Raw genomic sequence first — 17000 nt, forward strand, 5'->3', positions numbered from 1 at the left:
CAACAAGGGGAACTACTGAGCAGATTTTCCTTTGGAAAAACTGTGTGACTATTTATGCATCTTGTAAAAAGTTGGTGAGATTTTATTTTTTGAAACTGATTTGAGGGAGGGGAATGGGTCAATGATATATGAAAATAACCCCATTAGTGTCTGCCTATGTCAAATATTGCTGCAGTATCTTCGTTTGCCATTATACTAGATTTCATATCTATGTGTTTAAAGGCAAAGAATCCAAATATTTAATGTAGAGCAGAAAAAAGATATGTGTAAGAAGACTAAATATAAAATAAATTGCATTGACACAGAAAACACTTGACTAAACAGATTAGAATCTGTCCATCTTTCTTTCTGCAGGTGGACCATCTTTGCCTTTTTTATGCTGTGATCAGGCTGGACATGACTGTATTAGTGCTAAAACCAATTGACTATTTGAGAGGCTGGTTTGCTTGGCATTAGGTACCAGAATTACCCAAACTGAAGCTTGCCTGTTAGGCAAATCAGTTAGGTCCTCTATGATCCAACTTGCAAGTAACTTTCACTTTGTGAGAGCTACGTGTCTAACTGTACTATAGGACATGGCGTCTCTTTCCTACTTTGCACAATGATCGTGAAAGGACCTCCCTTTTTCACAGGACAACATAAGTAGAACTGACAATTCATCACCTGTTAGACTTTGGGATTACCCAAAGGACAGAAATTTTGGGGTATGACAAGCAGCGTTGCTTACCAGGCCTGCATTGCAAACATGCCAAGTGCTCTGTTTGCTTCCAGACCAGTTCCTTATCGTGTGGCTTCTGTAGGATGAATTCCATCAGTTCATGGTTTACTCATTCTCAACCATCAATGCATTTCTGAACCTCCCTGCTGCTTTATTAGCGTGACTGGATCCACATGAACCCAAATCTCTGGCCTTTCCCATAATCTGCTACAAGGCCACCCCATACAAGCTCATGGACAGGGAACCAACACAAGAACCATTACACAACGCACAAGGTGTATATGTATTTTCTCATGCTACTTTCCACCCATCCTAGCCACTAACCAGACATTAGGTGTGACAGAAGACATCTTGTCAGACACAGGTAAATGTGATAGATCATTCATCTTCCTTGTTGTTCCTGTAGCATTTATAGCTTTCCTCTTTTTTCAGCAGTAAATGGGAGAGTTTAAGTCTTAGAAACTGACAATGTTCCTTACAGATTTCCAAAATAATCAAAGTCATGAACAACATAGCTAATATATTAAATTTTTTTGTGTTGAACAAAGAAAAAAATAAAAAAAAGAAAGAGAAAAAATAGTTAGGAAAAAGTCAAGAAGTCTGTATGAGAAAACATAATCCTCCTTGTTGGATGATGACAAGAAATAATTCAGTGCAGCAGCACCTCCATTAGCTGAAAGGACTGAGATTGTGGGTGCCATGACAGAGACCTTGAGGGTTACCACATGCTCATCTCTGTTCCTTTTCTGAGATTTTGTGACATGGAAGCAAAGTCAGACATAAACAGGGAGAATAAAAGCAACCAGTACCTAAGAACAAAAGTTATCAAAATAAGATATTAAAACCAGTCTGTTTATCCTGGTTGATCTCTCAGAAATATTTAAAGCTAATTGTATCATTATGAATAGAATGGTAGTATTTTTATTTGGTACTTGTTCTGGATTGCCTTCCAATTGGATGATAGGTGTATATGAAGTTCAGCTTCAGGCCCAGCCCCTCTTTCCCCTCCAAAACTATCAGCCTTACTTTACATGGCTTTGTGGCTTCTTGAGGTGGTATAGCTCCTTCAACTGAGCTGGCAAACCTGTCTGTCCTTGCAATCATCACCAGGCTGTCTGTTTCCATCAATTCTCCTCTTTCAGGTAAACAAATACATATATCTAGTATAAGCCGTTGTTCGTGTTTTAGTGAAGAGGCCAAATGATAGCACTCAGATCTTTTAACATTGCATATTTTTCAGTCAGCTGTGTTCACGGCTGCCTGGTAGAAGCACTTGAAATTTTAACTTCTCAAAGGGATTTGTTCTTTTCTGCCCAGCCTTGAAACACGAGCTCATTCCATTTTGTGCAGCAAATAACCTTCAACATCAAAAATGTCCTAGTATTCAATCTTACTGGAACTGGAAAGAGTGAAAGGCTGTGTAATGCAGGAATCCAAACTATTCAGTATGTCAACACTGTTTGAAGAGCCACGTGTGCGTCATGTTCTTGTTTGTGAGCTAATTAGATTGCTTGTTTTGAAAGATGGATTAATGAATTAATCACTGGGTGCGGTAGATCTTTTTTTCTTGGTATTCTGAGACCAATTTAATATGGAGGGGTTTTTTTTTCCCATGTATGATTCATTTCAGCACTGAAAAGCACATAAAATAGAAATGTGAAAATGATAACTATGTTAAAAAAATGAAAATTATAATCACTGCCATCTTTGGCATAGCAAGTTTTCTTTTATGTTATCTAAAACTGTAGATAGTACCAGCAACTATGAAAAGAGGGAATGATATGGAAGCCTTTTAGTTAATAAATCAAAGCTAATGGAAAAGGGTGTGGGTTTGATTGCACAAAGTGCCAGGCAGGTTTCTGGTTTGCAAATCTGAAAACAGGAGCGGTTCACATCATGACACTTTCCCATACTTACAGAATTTGTACTATTTTTCCTTTATTCAAATTAACTAAATTTTGGGCAACTCCCAATATTACAAAATTCCTGCCCCAAATTTTTAGATTCAAAGACAGAAAGCAGTAGAGACTGGGATCTGGTGCAGCCTCTACCCAGTTTCTGATGGATTCTGCATAGCTGGAGACACTCATTTCTGTTCAGTTCTCCAAGTCGGGTATTTATATGTGCACATTTCACTTATTTTCCTCTTTTTCAGCTTTCCCATTGTAGGCAGCGGCCCACCTAACAGGAGGAATTCTTCACATCCTTTTCTTGGTGACCTAACCTACTGAGCAGTGTGTGGTGAGATCCTGGGACTTGGCACACAGAACGGAAACAGTTCTAATGTTAGGCAATGCCAAATTTTTTGATTCTGAGCAGAATATTTCGTATGAACTGTGAACCATCTGGTTTCAGCCACTTTTAAAATGAGAGGTGGAGCCAGATTTTCAAAGACATTTACCTTGATAAATAAAGATATATACAAATGTCCAAGTACAAGGATAAGGTGCCCTAAACACTTTTAAAAAGTGCCTGGGAAACTCCCATTCTATCAATAGGAGTTAGGCAGCTGGGCACTTAAAATCCCACAAATCAAACACCTTTGTAAGTGCAGTCTTTCTTTTCTGATCCCTTCTGTTTTCACCTTTGCTGTACAAACACTCTCTGTACAGATACAGGATTGTGCAGTTCCTTATCCAGCGACATATTTCTGGTTCTTCTTCATTACTAAAACTGAAGAAACATGACTGTACAAGTGTCTAAAAGAGACATTATCGAACCTACTCCTAATGGAATAGGTTTGACGACAGTGAGTGAATGCTACCAATAATCTATACCACTCCTAGGTATGGATTTAGTTATGTATTGTGATTTCTTTTCACATTTGCTTAGTTTGAAAGCAATAAAATAAAAAAAGACAAGTCACAATCATTCAGCAGTTGCAAAAATACCAAAATCATGCTTTAGTGTGCTTTATGGAGCATTCACTACTGCTGAGATTTATTGCATCAACTGGAAAATGAAATTGCCATTATTTTATGTTTTCAGGTGTTTGAAGGTGAACAACACTTTTTAGGCTTTTGATAAGTTCAGTGATATGTTCAGTGACAGGGATTTCCCCAGGTAAAGGCAATGGGAGGTGCCCTGTGTGGATTCAATGGTATCCTTAGTTTTATTGTGATGTTCTCAGAAAACTTATTTGCATTTTCATCATTACTTCACTTAAGACAGTCACTCATAGGAAAATTTGGGCTGAAGGGAGCTTGAAATTCAACTGGCTAACCGAGGACACAGTCAGGTCTGGCACTTCATGTTTTTTTCATGAGCATAGTGTGGGCAGAGGCTGTTCAAGAGGGCAAAGCAGGAGGAAGAGCAGTGAGTCAAGGAAGGCTCTTCCCTGCTCCTTCCAGTCTAGGATTCCTTAGCCATGGAATGAACATCACTGCACAACTTGCAAACTTGTATCTTGTGATGAGGAGGGAGTATGCAAGAGGTGTGAATATATTATTTTCCTCTGATTTACCTTTCTCAAGGGGTTAAGATATGTCCTACTTCTTTTCTCTCCAGAAAACTATCTGAGCTATTTCTCAGTGGCTTCTCTACAGAGCTGAGGGTTTTGGCAATAAATAGTTAGAGAGTATTTTGAGGCTCTGAGGTCTGGAGCCTCACCCTCTGCAGCTGAGACTCAGCACACTCCTCCCTAACACTTTATGGGTTGAACTCACTAAGCGATTTTTGAGAAATCGTATTTCTCAAAACCAAGAAAAAACAAAACCTCGACCTTCAATGCTATTGCCTGCTGTCCTATTCAAAAGCATAATTTTGATGGGGATAAAAAACTGCAAGTGTCTGTTCAAAAGTGAGGCAATAAAGAGTTGGATGACTCTGTCAGCTCTGTTGCAATAGGTCCGGAATAGGTTTGGATAGCTTTGTTGTATATCTGGAGGTCAGGAGCAGCTTTCCATCAGCATAACTGCAGAGTATGGTCTATAATCTTTTTTCAGCCAGATTAAAGAAGAAAATACAAAAAATGGAAAACAAAATGAGGTGAGCTCTACTTCAGTGACACATTTACTTTTTAGCCTTTGTGGCTTTAAAAAGTTCTATGACAATTAGAACTTACATGATTCATACTTTACTGTTTTATTTTAGTACTGCTTAAGTTAATTCATACTAGAAGGATGCAAAATTGCTATTATGAGACCAGTTAAGGAACCCATTTTAATTGCCAGTACAAAAGTAACCCTTAGGAGTCTACTAATGTATAACACATCAGAAGGAAGAATATTCTAGTATCTCATGAATTTGAAACATACTGAGGATATTTTAAAATTCTTCCTTTAATTAAAATTGCCTCTAATTATACAAATATTGCTCTAGATTTAAAAAGAAGAGTTTTAACAAAGTTGGAAGGAACAAGTCCTGATAAAACCTAGTCAAGGAAATGCCTTTAATATTAAAACAGGTATTTTCCAGTGTTTTATAAAATAGGCTTCATCGCAGTTTCAGTTCTAATCCTATTTGAAGACATATTGGAGTAAAGCAATGAGTTATTTGCCTCACCACAACATGCAATCATTCACATTATACATCCAGCAACTCTGCAGGCACAGAAATAAAAGTCGGAAATTTTCTGCTTTGCCTTTATTTGCTTGCATCCACCAATGAACGCTGGCAAAGTAGAGCTTGGGTAAAGCAGATACACTGTAAGATGTGTGCTGTAAGGGAGCACTTCTATGTGCAAGATCATGTTTCTGCACTTCAAGGAGGTTATTGAAGTTTTTGGACTCACTCAGGCTCTTGTTGAAATAGTGGTAGGGTCCCTCTGGCTGGCACAGGGGGAATTGTACAGGCTCATTCCACTCCAGTGCAGCAGCCTGGATCCATGAGAGAGGGTAAATACCATGTATCATAACTGGTTTTCTCATGAGATTTTCCTCCTACTTTTAGGGAGAAAAAAAAAGGAAAAAAGTTTCACTAGTTGTGCTACTTTCTGCTGGAGCATTTTTATAAAATATTCTTTTTTAACATTAGTAAAATTCAAAATTCCTCCTTGTTGAAAATTACTGTGAGGATGGAAAGACTTTTTTCCGGTTTGGTAATGCCAGCAAATGCCTTTACTCTCTTGAATTTTTGATCAGCTTTTATTAGTATTATTTATCCTCTTTATTTTCCTTCCTACAAACAGAAAAAAATATCCCATAGACCATAGTGTTCATATGCATTTATCAGATACTATGAGTTTTATAACTGCATTTCACACTAAGCTTTTAAAAATGTAAACAGGCATTCTTGTCTTAGAAAAGATACTGCAAACTTCCTGAGTAGTATGCTCCCTCCAAGAAAGTTCACTGAGCAAAACCATTGTAATTCAGCTGGCAGATATAGTAAAGCATTTAACCTGTAGTTAATATATTAAGGCCTTTAATGAGGATCTGGCCTGAGAAAATAATAAGGCTAATATTGTATGCTCACCAGCTCGAAGTTCAGCTCCGCCAAGTCAGACAATGTGATGTGCTTTGAGTTGAAACTGCATGTAAAACCCTCCACATAAAAGCTGTTAGGCACCTAATTCGATTTGTCTGGAAAGCATCAATTTTGTTCATATTCATCTGAAATTATAGTCAGTGATGAAAGTACAAAGAGAACCTTCATTAAAAGTGACTTGCTGTATTGCCACATAATAGATAAAATGTTTTAAATTTCATAAATTAGTCTTTAACTTGCCTGAACTCTCTTTCTTTTACAAATAGTTCACACATGAGCTGGGAATGCTCATTTCTCTGGTACTTATTTGGAAATCACAGCTCATGGTCACATCAGTGGCTAATACCTCAAACAGCATGTTTTTATGCATATCTTGCTTACATAGGTTACTTTTAAAATATCATTGATGTTCATTAGGCTGTATATACTATGATTTTTTTCCTTTTCTCTTTTTGACACTTAAAATTCCATTGAAATATAAAGATGAAGCCACACTCCTACTCTGGAAATACTTTATGAAGCAATTCCTTGCCACAGATCTATGATGAAAAATCAGTGCAGATTTTAATTTTTATAGAGCTTTTTATATAGTTCTTTGCAAGGTATCACTAAGAAATGAACTGGAATTATGGGTCATAATAGCAGTTAAAAACAGTGATATTGCAATGCAGTTTATTCAAATCTGCTTATTCCAGCCACTTTTCAGTGACAGGTATGACTGCCCCATGCAAATCACTAGTCATGAGTTTCAATGGCAGTTTGCCCATGCAAGACATGAACCCAACTGATTATAATCACTGCTTTGCTCTTCTAGAGTAGAAATTTGTACTGTGACACACAATACCAGATGCTGGACACTGGCTACTATAATAAAAGATAATTTGCAGGATGGTATGGCCTGTGTTAATTTTCAGCGTGGCAAAACACTACCAGTTGGCCCAACCTTGGGCCAGTGTTGTTTCATCAGCAAACTGAAAAAGGAAGTAAGTCATGAGTCATGTAAAAGACTGTAGTTGATAATTATTTAGATGAGTCAAAGTCACAGCAGGCTGAAGGGATATTAGAGTAACCTAAAAATGTGAAGCAAATCAGCACAGTGACAGCTGAAATTCTTTGTAGAAAAAATAAAGTAAAATTACAGCATTTACCTGAAAATATGGTACAACTATGGAATAGCTTACATAAGGGACTGAAAAAACTTCCATGTTCTCTTTCCCCTCCCATCACCCCCTCCATTCTCCTCCACAATACTCTATAGCCTAGTGAGCTACTCCACAGCTCACTAGGAAATCTTGTGAAAATTATGGATTATCTACATGACATTTCTGCATGATATCAAGTAAATAAGGGATTAAAGCAGCTTCTGATATTTCTTTGAGTAGCAGTAAGCCCTTAGACTTTCACTTATATTTTGTGCAAGAAAAGAGAGCAACTTTGGAGCAGCTGCATTACAAAGGACTGCAGTGGCCATTGTGGCATCCTGGGGGCAGCCCAGGCCACCAAGACAGCTCTCCCCGAGCCCGTGAGGGGGCACAAGCAAAAGGGTACCAAACTCATATATTCTTTCCAGGACATTAGTTGGGTATTGCATTGCTCGGGACATGTCATGATATGTGACAAGGCACCCAGTTTCAAGATCAAAAAGTTCCCGCTGATCTGGAGCTGCTCTCAGATTTTGGCCTCCTTTTAAATCTAAGGTCCACTTCCACTTTTGTATCCCATACAAAGATACTCTTATAAAAGTCAAAGACCCCAAGAGATAAGGAAAAATACTAATTTCTCAAACATGTTGCCAGAGATTATACCCCATAGTGATGCTGTTAATACATAGTCATCCCCTACAGTTAAAAAAAAAAAGTGTTTACATTTAACTTTTAATGTCCAAAAGAGGCTTGTGTTTTAATAAGCCATGGTGAGACATCTGCAACAAATGCAATTGGGGCACCCCAAATATTAGTGTTCAGTATGAAAAAATTATTCAGAGGACACTCTGAGTTGCTGGTCTACAGTATGGCCAAAATTTACCACCCAGGGGAAGCGATACAGGCAGTGCCCTGGCTCCCCCAGGAAGTTTAGATTAGCCCCTTTCTGTTTGAAGGCTGGTTACCAAAGAAGAGGTTTGGCATGGGACAAACACTGAAAATGTGTCGCTAGTTACCTACAATTTGCTGTCACATAATATCCTCATTCATCTGCAATAAGCACTAGATTCATTGAAATGAGAATGGTTTTTGAGACCAAGAACCAGAAACACAGCAGTAGAAAATGATGGTAAGCAGAGCCAACTACTCTAATTGAAAATCCAGCAGTGAGAGAAACATCAGTAAGTAAAAACAAATCTTGACTAGTTTGCCCATCATATTCCCTCTCTGAAATGAGTATAAAATAGACACTTGAATTCTTCTAATTGACAGCCAGTATCATTTCATGCAAGCAACATGTTACCCAGATAGTGCAACATCCAACAAGAGACACAGCAGCAAACAATCAACTTAACTAAGTACCCCTTTGAGAGCAGCAATTTAGAGAGCCAGCTGAGCCACAAAAACTGCTGGGGATGAATGACATCAATGCAATTTTATTGGCTTTCTTCAAATAAAGACCTGAGTATAAGGAAATGATTGAAGAGACAACTAAACCCTGCTAGAGTCATAATTTGCAAATAATAGGTTCCATAGGTTCCATACACACATACTGGTGTATATCACTCATAATGACAGAACAAGCTCTCTTTTTCCCAAAAAACATTTTATTAATATTACTTACAAATTTATATTTAGAAAATATCAGGTGAAATTAATTGAAATTCAGACATGACAACCACAAAACATAAAAGAATGTGCAATATCACCATAGGCATAACCTACCATAAGAAAAACAATAGTGCCTCAAAAGAGGAATTATGCTTTTGCAGAAAAAAATCGCAGAAACTTCTGCTGTTCTGCTATAACTGTCACTGTATTAAGACAAATATCAAGATCCTCTGTAGATGTAATCAGCAAGGCTTCATTAAAATCACTAAAATATGCTGATTAATATCATACAAGAATCCGAAGTGAAACTCGACAGAAATTTAAAATGTCATGAAAAGTGATTTCAATACTGAACTAGCTTACTCATTGCCTTTGCCAGAGTGTTTAACAAAGTATCCCTATTCCCAATTCTCTTTTGGGGAATGAACTGCATTTAAGTTTATACTTCTACTATTATGAAGGCTTCTGAAAGCCTTGACTATGAATATTACCTGTAATGGACAGTCTATTTAAATGATAGTGCCCAAGTGTTTAAAATGGCAGGGCAATATAACTCTGAACATAATTTCGAAAAGTTCCTTTACTTTAGCAAGCAAAGGATGAAAACAAACAAAAAAAATTTCCACACTAGACTTTAACTGTTGTTTTCATCTTAGTTTTATTAACAGAAAATTGATTTTTCAAATCGTAAATTATTTGCAACAGCTCAAATATTCTCCTAAGGCAGTAGTAACATTCCCCCCACACCTGTCTTGGCAAAAGTACTGTTGGAAAGACAACAGAGCAGAAGAACCAAACTTAGGTTTATTCTCCTATTAAATGCAGTTTTTTATAAAAAAGTAAGTTGGATAAAAGGCAGTTCTGAAACACAGAACTATGTCAGTATAAAATTGTGTGGAAATTATCTTACAAAAGAAGAAAGTAGAATCAACGGCAGGTGTTTCAAATATCCAAGTGCACATCAACTTTAAGACTTCAGGTTATACATCTGAGGTTTTTTAATCAGTTTTCTTATTACTTTTCTGCGAGATGCATTCATAGGCTTGTTGATTCTTGGTTTCTGAGTCCCTGCTAACCAAAAAAAGAAGGCAATTAGGAAAAAAAAACATGACAAAACTGTTACTGCTTTTTATTGTTTGAAGGAGGTTTTTCACATGTTACGCAGTTCAAGCAGTTGTCCAAAAATAACAAACATACCAGAAACTGTAAAGCATGTTCTGCACACCCTGTTTTCACACACGAAGATCTACAATGTGTTCACCTTTGGCACTGGAGTCCTACTCTGGAATTCCTCTCTTTCCCTGAGCAGGCAACAAAGTCTTATCTAGCTGTCTATACCCAGTGACAACAGAATGGAACTTAACACACTGCTGTCTCTTGAAAAACAAACAAACAAAAAAATCCAACCAAAAAAAACCCACAAAAAAACCCAACACAACAACCAAACAAAAAACCTTAAACTATTATTTTTCTCTGAACAGCGGGGTAAAGGCTAAAATATAACCAGTGCTTATGGGAGATGAAAAGATTAAATGATTTGGGTTTCTGCACAAAATCCAGAGAAGTTGCAGAGTGGCCTAAGACAGAGTTAATTCCAGAAATGCTTACAAAGACTGCATAAAATGCATGAGTGCAGTTCAGAAAACACTTTTGACAGAAAATCTATGTTTTTATGCTACTTATTTACCAGTACCAGTTCCCAGTCCTTTCACTGTCACCCAACCATGTTTTCTTTTTCAATGTAAACTTTCTTTAAATTAAATTGATCAGAAACCTTCTCACTTAAAACACTATAGATGAAATTAGCAAGCAGTCATGTATTTGCACAGGGAAGGTTAACTGAATTCAACTTGAGACTCCAAAAAGTAACAGGAAAAATGCTGAGGATGAAATTATGGGAGCAAGACAGGAGTGGCTTAAGTTGTCTAAATTATTTACTTAATATTGCTGTGCACTCCCAAGCTATAGAAACAAATATGTATATCACAACATTAATTAGCACTAATTATACTCTTAACTTTGGTCTTTGGTTGTACCAAGCCTTACTGAATTGTGAAATCCACAAGTTGGTGAAAAAGCTTATTACTGATACTGTATGTTTGGCTATCTGGTGCTCTAGTTACCAGACAGACAGTATTTCCTTACTTCTTTCTTCCACAAAAAAAACCCCAAAAACAACAACAGCCAAAAACCAAACCAAAACAACAACAAAAGAAGTGAGGAAGAAAGAACATCCAGGTGATTCTGGCTGGGCACGGGCAGAGGCAGAGTACAGAGACCAGATGCTGAAGGGTCAATTTCCTCCCTCCTCTCTCCCTACATGCTCCAGACTGGAGCCTGGCCCTACCACTTCACAGGTAGTAATAGATGCAAATTAGATAATCACAAGCATCTCAGATAAACTTAGCATGCTAATAAAGACTCTCTTATAATACTACAATGGCAGAGACACAATCGGACTTGTCATCCACAGAAATATTACTGTCATGACTAACTGGCAGGCAGTATTTGTATTTTTGATGATTGTACCTGGGGTGCAATCCTTGGACCAGCCCTGGATTTCCAGCCCAGAACTAAAGAATCATCTCTCAGCTTAGGCCTTCTGACTACACACCTTCAATATGAAGTCCTCCACTCTTGTGCATATCACGTTTAAAACAGAGCTATCTTTTAGCTTTCTTTCTTTTTCAAAGACAATGTGAATGCTAGATACAGCCTTAAATTACTTCCCTGTTAGTATCAATTTTTAAAATACTGTACTATGTCTGCTTTCTGAGTGTTCCAGGGGACAACACTCAATTACAATTATCTCTCTCTCTCATTTATTTTCTTATCACATTAAATAAACTAGAATATTAAAACCTGCAATAGCTGGTATGAGCATATGAATACAAGTAAAAGCACAACTGTTTTGATTCACAAGAACAGCCAGTAGCTGGTTGAACTAAAACCATTAGGAAAAAATCAATTATCATTCCAATCCTTTCCTCCATGGCTGCAGAAACAGTTGACTCAGCACAACTGATGAAGCAGAAATCTTTAGTAATGGGAAATGGGAGATAACAGCAGGGAATTGAGGTAGGATGGCAATGTCTGAAAATACTAAGAGGAAAAGTAAATTGATTCCACATCTCATTTTAATCTTATTTTAAAAATACCCAGAATAAAAATATACATTAATTAGTGTTTATGCAGGTACTAGACAGTTTGAAGATTGATTCTTTGTGGGTTCTGGTAAGTAAGTGGGCGGGGTGTTTTTGGGTGCCCTTCTCTATACTTCATTCAAATACCGTGTAACCATCTCACACTACACTTGATTTTGCCAGAAGGATTTAGCATTCCATTTTGATTTTCCCTGACTTTGAAAACATCAAGTCAAAAATGCAAAAACACATAGCAAGCCAAGGTGAGTAAAAGAACACTGTCAACACTGGTTGCTGCATGTGCATTGCTTTACCTTCAGGTGATTGACAAAATACAAAAAAAAATCTTACCTTTTCTACAGACATTGTAACAATCCATTTCAGTAACAAAGTTATTGGCATTTCCACCACAGCCGGTGTAATTGAACTCTTTACATGACTTAGTCTTTGCATCATAGTAATAGCGGGGCACAGAGGAGGAACACAGTCCTTCATCCTTTGGGCTATAACACAGTAACGGACCAGCTTGAGAAAAAAAAAAAAAAAGGACAAAGAGGGGGGGGAAAAAGACAGAGAAAGAAAAATTACTTAAATGTAATCTCTGTGCCTGGCTTCTTAAAATTTACCCTGCAACAAATTGTCAGTCTAAACAGCTCTTTTCCCAGTGATTTGACACAACTATTACTGATGACTTAAGAGACATACTACATCTTTTTCCTGTGAGTTGTGAATTTGAGAAAACAGACCACCCTAGAAAACAGGATTATTAGCCCACAAGTGAAATTCACCAGCTTTACCCATTTGTGGTGCCATGCATATGATGGTTGAGATATTTACATAGTCTTATTCCTATATAGGAATACAACAATAATTTCAGTGAAACAACCTCTGGAAGAGAAAAATAAAAAGGCAGTATCTTGCTTTGATTTTTTTCCAGCAAAGCCTTCATGCTTGCATTAGAAGTAATGGATTTTACCATTTTTCTCAACAGAATCATGTTTTGTTTTACCTTAATGAAATTTTATTTTTCTTGCTCTAGACCCTTTATCAACTTACTGGATGTACAACAGAGAAAAATAAATCAGCATTCACTGAAGAAAAGGCTGACAATCTGTCATCAGCCACAAATAGCTGTCATCAAGTGCTAGTAAAGGTTAAGCAATGACAGCTTTTATACATTCTAGTAGATCTCTCTTCTTCAAAGATCCTGTCTTGCACTGGATAGTAACCTGATGTTCACGACAATGCTTAGCTATAGCCACCTGCTCATAATTATGACCTTTCTTATTTAGAGTTCACATGGAGAGACAGTGAAGAATCACATCAGGCAAAACACTTATCAGAAGCTGAGCTGTTGGGTGTCAAAAACTTGAGTCACGTAACACCACCTCTAAGGCCTGAATTTTAGAAAGGGACTTTGGCTTTATATTACAGTATCACAGCCCTGAACATGACTGCCACAGCGTCTGACGCATCTGCCTCAACACAGATCTCAAACCTTATTTACCTTCAGCTACACCTGTACAGCTCTCTAGAAATAAAGAATTTGTCTGGGTGTAACTGTAAGTGTATTTAAGGCCACAGCATTTTTGCACTTTCAGTAACAGCTGAGACAAGGAACACATTAAAGTGGACAATATAAACATCTGCTTCACACAAGTCTTCAGAAACACCACTGTGTGAATACCCAGAGGAAAATATCAAATAAAGTATCATCTTCATGTCACTTTCAAACCACCTATTTTATTAAAAATTTGAAACAACCATTACTTCTTTCTGGCAGACAATGGTCCACACAAGACTGCAAATCTCTGAAGTTGTTGCCATTTCCATAACAGCCACCGTAGATAAATTCCTCACACCTCATCGAGCTCAAGTTAAAAGCATATCTTCTTAAATGACCCCTGCAAGGTCCTCCATCAGCCTCCATCCGGCATAATTTGGGCACTTCTGCAATAGAAATAATTTCATCTTCTGTAAAATCAACCCTTCATTCTTCATAGACAGAAGAATGTGGCAATGTAGGCAAAACATTATTACTCCAGTTGCAAGCAAATCCCAGCTTGTCCCACTTGCATTCTTTATTAATAAAGTGGGGCAAGATTTACAGAAGAAATCTGATCCATTGATTAGTCAGTAGGTGCAGCATTAAATTACATTTTAAATATTATTAGATAAATTCCACATATCGTCTCTAAGACAATTCACTCTGGTTTCTCTGCCTAAAACTGACACCAGCAAGAAGTAGCAACAAGCAGGAGCGACATCATTGGACTCGATGATCTTAAATGTCTTTCCAACCTAAACAATTCTTTGACTCTGCCATACACCGGGTGGGTGCAGAGCATCCCGCAGGGCACGCAGTCTCCCCAGTGTCCCCGCAGGTCTTCTCCCGCCCCCTGCCACCCCAGAGCACTGCCGGTCCCTGGACTCACTCTTGATGGTCCAGCAGTTTTTCTCGCAGTCGTCGAAGGTGAGGAAGTTGTTGGCGTTGCCGTAGCAGCCCCCGTAGGTGAACTCCTGGCAGCTCTGCGTGTGCCTGTCGTAGTACCAACGGGGCACCATGGCGCGGCAGGGACCATCGTCGGGGGGCAGCAGGCAGGCGCGCTGCTTCTCTGCAGGAGACACCAGCGACGCGGCTGAGGCCACCGCCAGCACGGGCGGCCTCGGCCTCGGGTAGTCCCATCAAGCCCCCGCTCCTACCTGTGAGGGTGCGCTGGGCCAGCGCGGCGCAGGCCAGCGGGAGCAGCAGAGCGGGCAGGGGCAGGCGGCGGCCTGTGTCCATGTCGCGGCGGGCGGCAGTGAAGTCCCGAGAGCGAGCGGCGCTTGACGGCCCGACGGCAGCGCTTTATATGCACCGAGGCGGCTTCCCCGGGCCGCCTCCCTCCTTGCGCATGTAGTGGGAGGGGAAGGTCTGATTCAGCAGGGCAGGAGGTCCCCGCTGACCTGGCCGTCACCTGGGCGCGGCGGGCTGCGCGCCTGCGTGCGCGGGCAGACCCCTCCTCGCCCCGCTGCCGTCGGGGGGAGCAGCGCGTCCAGCGGGGAGTGTCGCTAGGGCGAGCTCCGCGGAGGGACTTGCGCTGTGGGGAGTTGGCTGAGATCCACGGCGGTCCCGTCCCCGTCCCCCGCACACCCTCACTTTACGGGATGATGCTCAAACAGCATTTCCTCTTAATCGCGGCGAAATCCGGGACAGGTCACTTAGCGAAAGCCCTCTCCCTACCCGCCCGGTCGCCGTCGCCCCCCCTGAGGCCGCTTCCTATTGGGATGCTCCAGGTAGAGGGCGGTGGGACGCCGAAAATCAAATGGTGACCCTGCTGCAGATCCTGATCCAGTCGGATCAAGTACAGGCTGCTTAGAGAGTGCCACTGAAGCAAACACGTGTAATTAGTTGTAATACTGTTGTGTAAAACGCTGATGAACTTGAGAAAACTGAGGCATTGTCAAAGGGCTTGGTTTCTGAGGAAACCCAAGGGGATGAATGGATGATACCTCTGGCCAGTCCAAAGAGAGATGGATTTCAGGAAATATCGTGACTTGTTTTATTCTGCAGATTTTAACCCCATCCAGTCAACGGGGTCTTCAACGGGGAAGAAAGGGACGAGCAATGAGCAGCACACCTTTGCCTCTTTAATCTATTAGAGACATTACATTAATTAGTGTTTACTCCAGATTGAACACAGTAAAACAGAGAAGAGTGGTTGCAAATTAGGCGTGCGCTCCATAGATAACAAGCTAATCTGATCTCCTATTGTTCTTCTCTGCTCCCTCTATAACAACAACGTTGAGTCCCAGCCCTGCAGGCCAGTGCTGCCGTCGATGGGTTTGAGATACAGGGCCCTGGAAATTTGTGGCCTGCAGAGAAGAAGCCTGTAAGGAGAGGGAACTTCATAGCACCCTGATTATTTCAGAAACTGACTTCCTCTCCGTGGTTTCTCTGCTTTTCTTATACCATGGAGAATTACAACCTAGTTTTCTGATATAATTTTATTTTTAATAAAGGCAAGAAAGGAGCAGATTTAACCCCTACTCCACCTATGTGACTTCTGAAAGGATATGAATGGCATCTCTTTCCCTACTTTTTCAGCACTGTTCCCTCTTTCAGAATTTGCAGTTGCCAAAGGATAAGTGGGTGCATTAGTGACAAGAAAATAAACCCTGGTACAGTTTCAGTCATCACCATGGGATATATCTGCCATGTTTCAGAATCCTATAATTATGACTGTTTCTAACAGGTGTCCTCATTTTTAGGGATTTTGTTCAGCTTATTAGGCAAAGCAATTATATTAAATTTTATATCCCTTTGGCAGAAAAGAAAAAAAAACCCATATATTTTCTATTTCCAGAAAAACACAAACCCCCATCTTTCTAATATTTAAACTTTCAAGTGATTTTAATATGGTATTCTTTATTATAATGTCCCAGACTGATATGCTTTGGTTTTCATCTTACTTTTTGGAATTGCAAAGAAAGTAATTGAATTATCACATTAAATAATAGCAGCAAAGTGAATGCTGTCATGCAAATACCTTTTCCCATATTTTCCACTTCCTCCGTGCACACATACATACAAATAAAATTATGAGCTAAAGCCACCTTCCCATCAATGCTGTTATTCAGCTTCTCCTCTGCTATAACTCAGATTAGGTAAATAACTGCAGAAATGCATTAAATACAATAAAAGTTAACCAACAAGTGGTAGGAAGTCCATTACTGACCGCCATCAACAGATATATCAGCAAACAGCTATCTGGTGGCTTTCCATTACAGACAGAGATATGGATACCAAGTTCTTCCCATCCAACCCATGTCAGTGGTGTGCCAGAGCCCACCTTCAGCTCACTCCTGCACCTTATGCCTACCAGTTCATCACATGCTCTCTGCCTTTCCACACTGCAACGTTTCTGCTCCCAACAGCCCTGGATTCTCTAAGACTCTGGCCGGCTAGTTCCTTTCTCC

At 39.5% G+C, this 17000-nt stretch overlaps 1 protein-coding gene across 2 annotated transcripts; it reads right to left on the reverse strand.

Annotated features, from left to right (window-relative positions):
• Window positions 1-8874: 8874 nt before the first annotated feature.
• TFPI2 (tissue factor pathway inhibitor 2) lies at window positions 8875-15019 on the reverse strand. 2 transcript variants are annotated; one of them, XM_071560722.1, is made up of 5 exons: window positions 14745-15019; window positions 14477-14656; window positions 13812-13991; window positions 12393-12566; window positions 8875-9966 (listed from the first exon to the last, which is right to left on the reverse strand). In XM_071560722.1, exons 1-5 carry the CDS (start codon window positions 14824-14826, stop codon window positions 9866-9868), a joined length of 717 nt encoding a protein of 238 aa, XP_071416823.1. In that variant the 5' UTR covers window positions 14827-15019; the 3' UTR covers window positions 8875-9865. The 2 variants fall into 2 exon arrangements, with proteins under 2 accessions (XP_071416823.1, XP_071416822.1); XM_071560721.1 differs by having other exon boundaries at window positions 8875-9969; window positions 14745-15018.
• Between the last annotated feature and the right edge of the window lie 1981 nt (window positions 15020-17000).

This window comes from Pithys albifrons, chromosome 7 (genome assembly GCF_047495875.1).
Source record: "Pithys albifrons albifrons isolate INPA30051 chromosome 7, PitAlb_v1, whole genome shotgun sequence".
Taxonomy (NCBI): domain Eukaryota; kingdom Metazoa; phylum Chordata; class Aves; order Passeriformes; family Thamnophilidae; genus Pithys; species Pithys albifrons.

What these genes read in the sequence shown, in the direction of transcription:
- TFPI2 (XM_071560721.1), bottom strand. Translation starts at nt 14,826, where the DNA reads ATGGACACAGGCCGCCGCCTGCCCCTGCCCGCTCTGCTGCTCCCGCTG. An exon ending in CCATTGTCTGCCAGAAAGAA is followed by an intron (nt 12,567 to 13,811) that starts GTAATGGTTGTT and finishes TTTTTTCTCAAG; the next exon opens with CTGGTCCGTTACTGTGTTAT. An exon ending in TTACAATGTCTGTAGAAAAG is followed by an intron (nt 9,970 to 12,392) that starts GTAAGATTTTTT and finishes TTTTTTGGTTAG; the next exon opens with CAGGGACTCAGAAACCAAGA.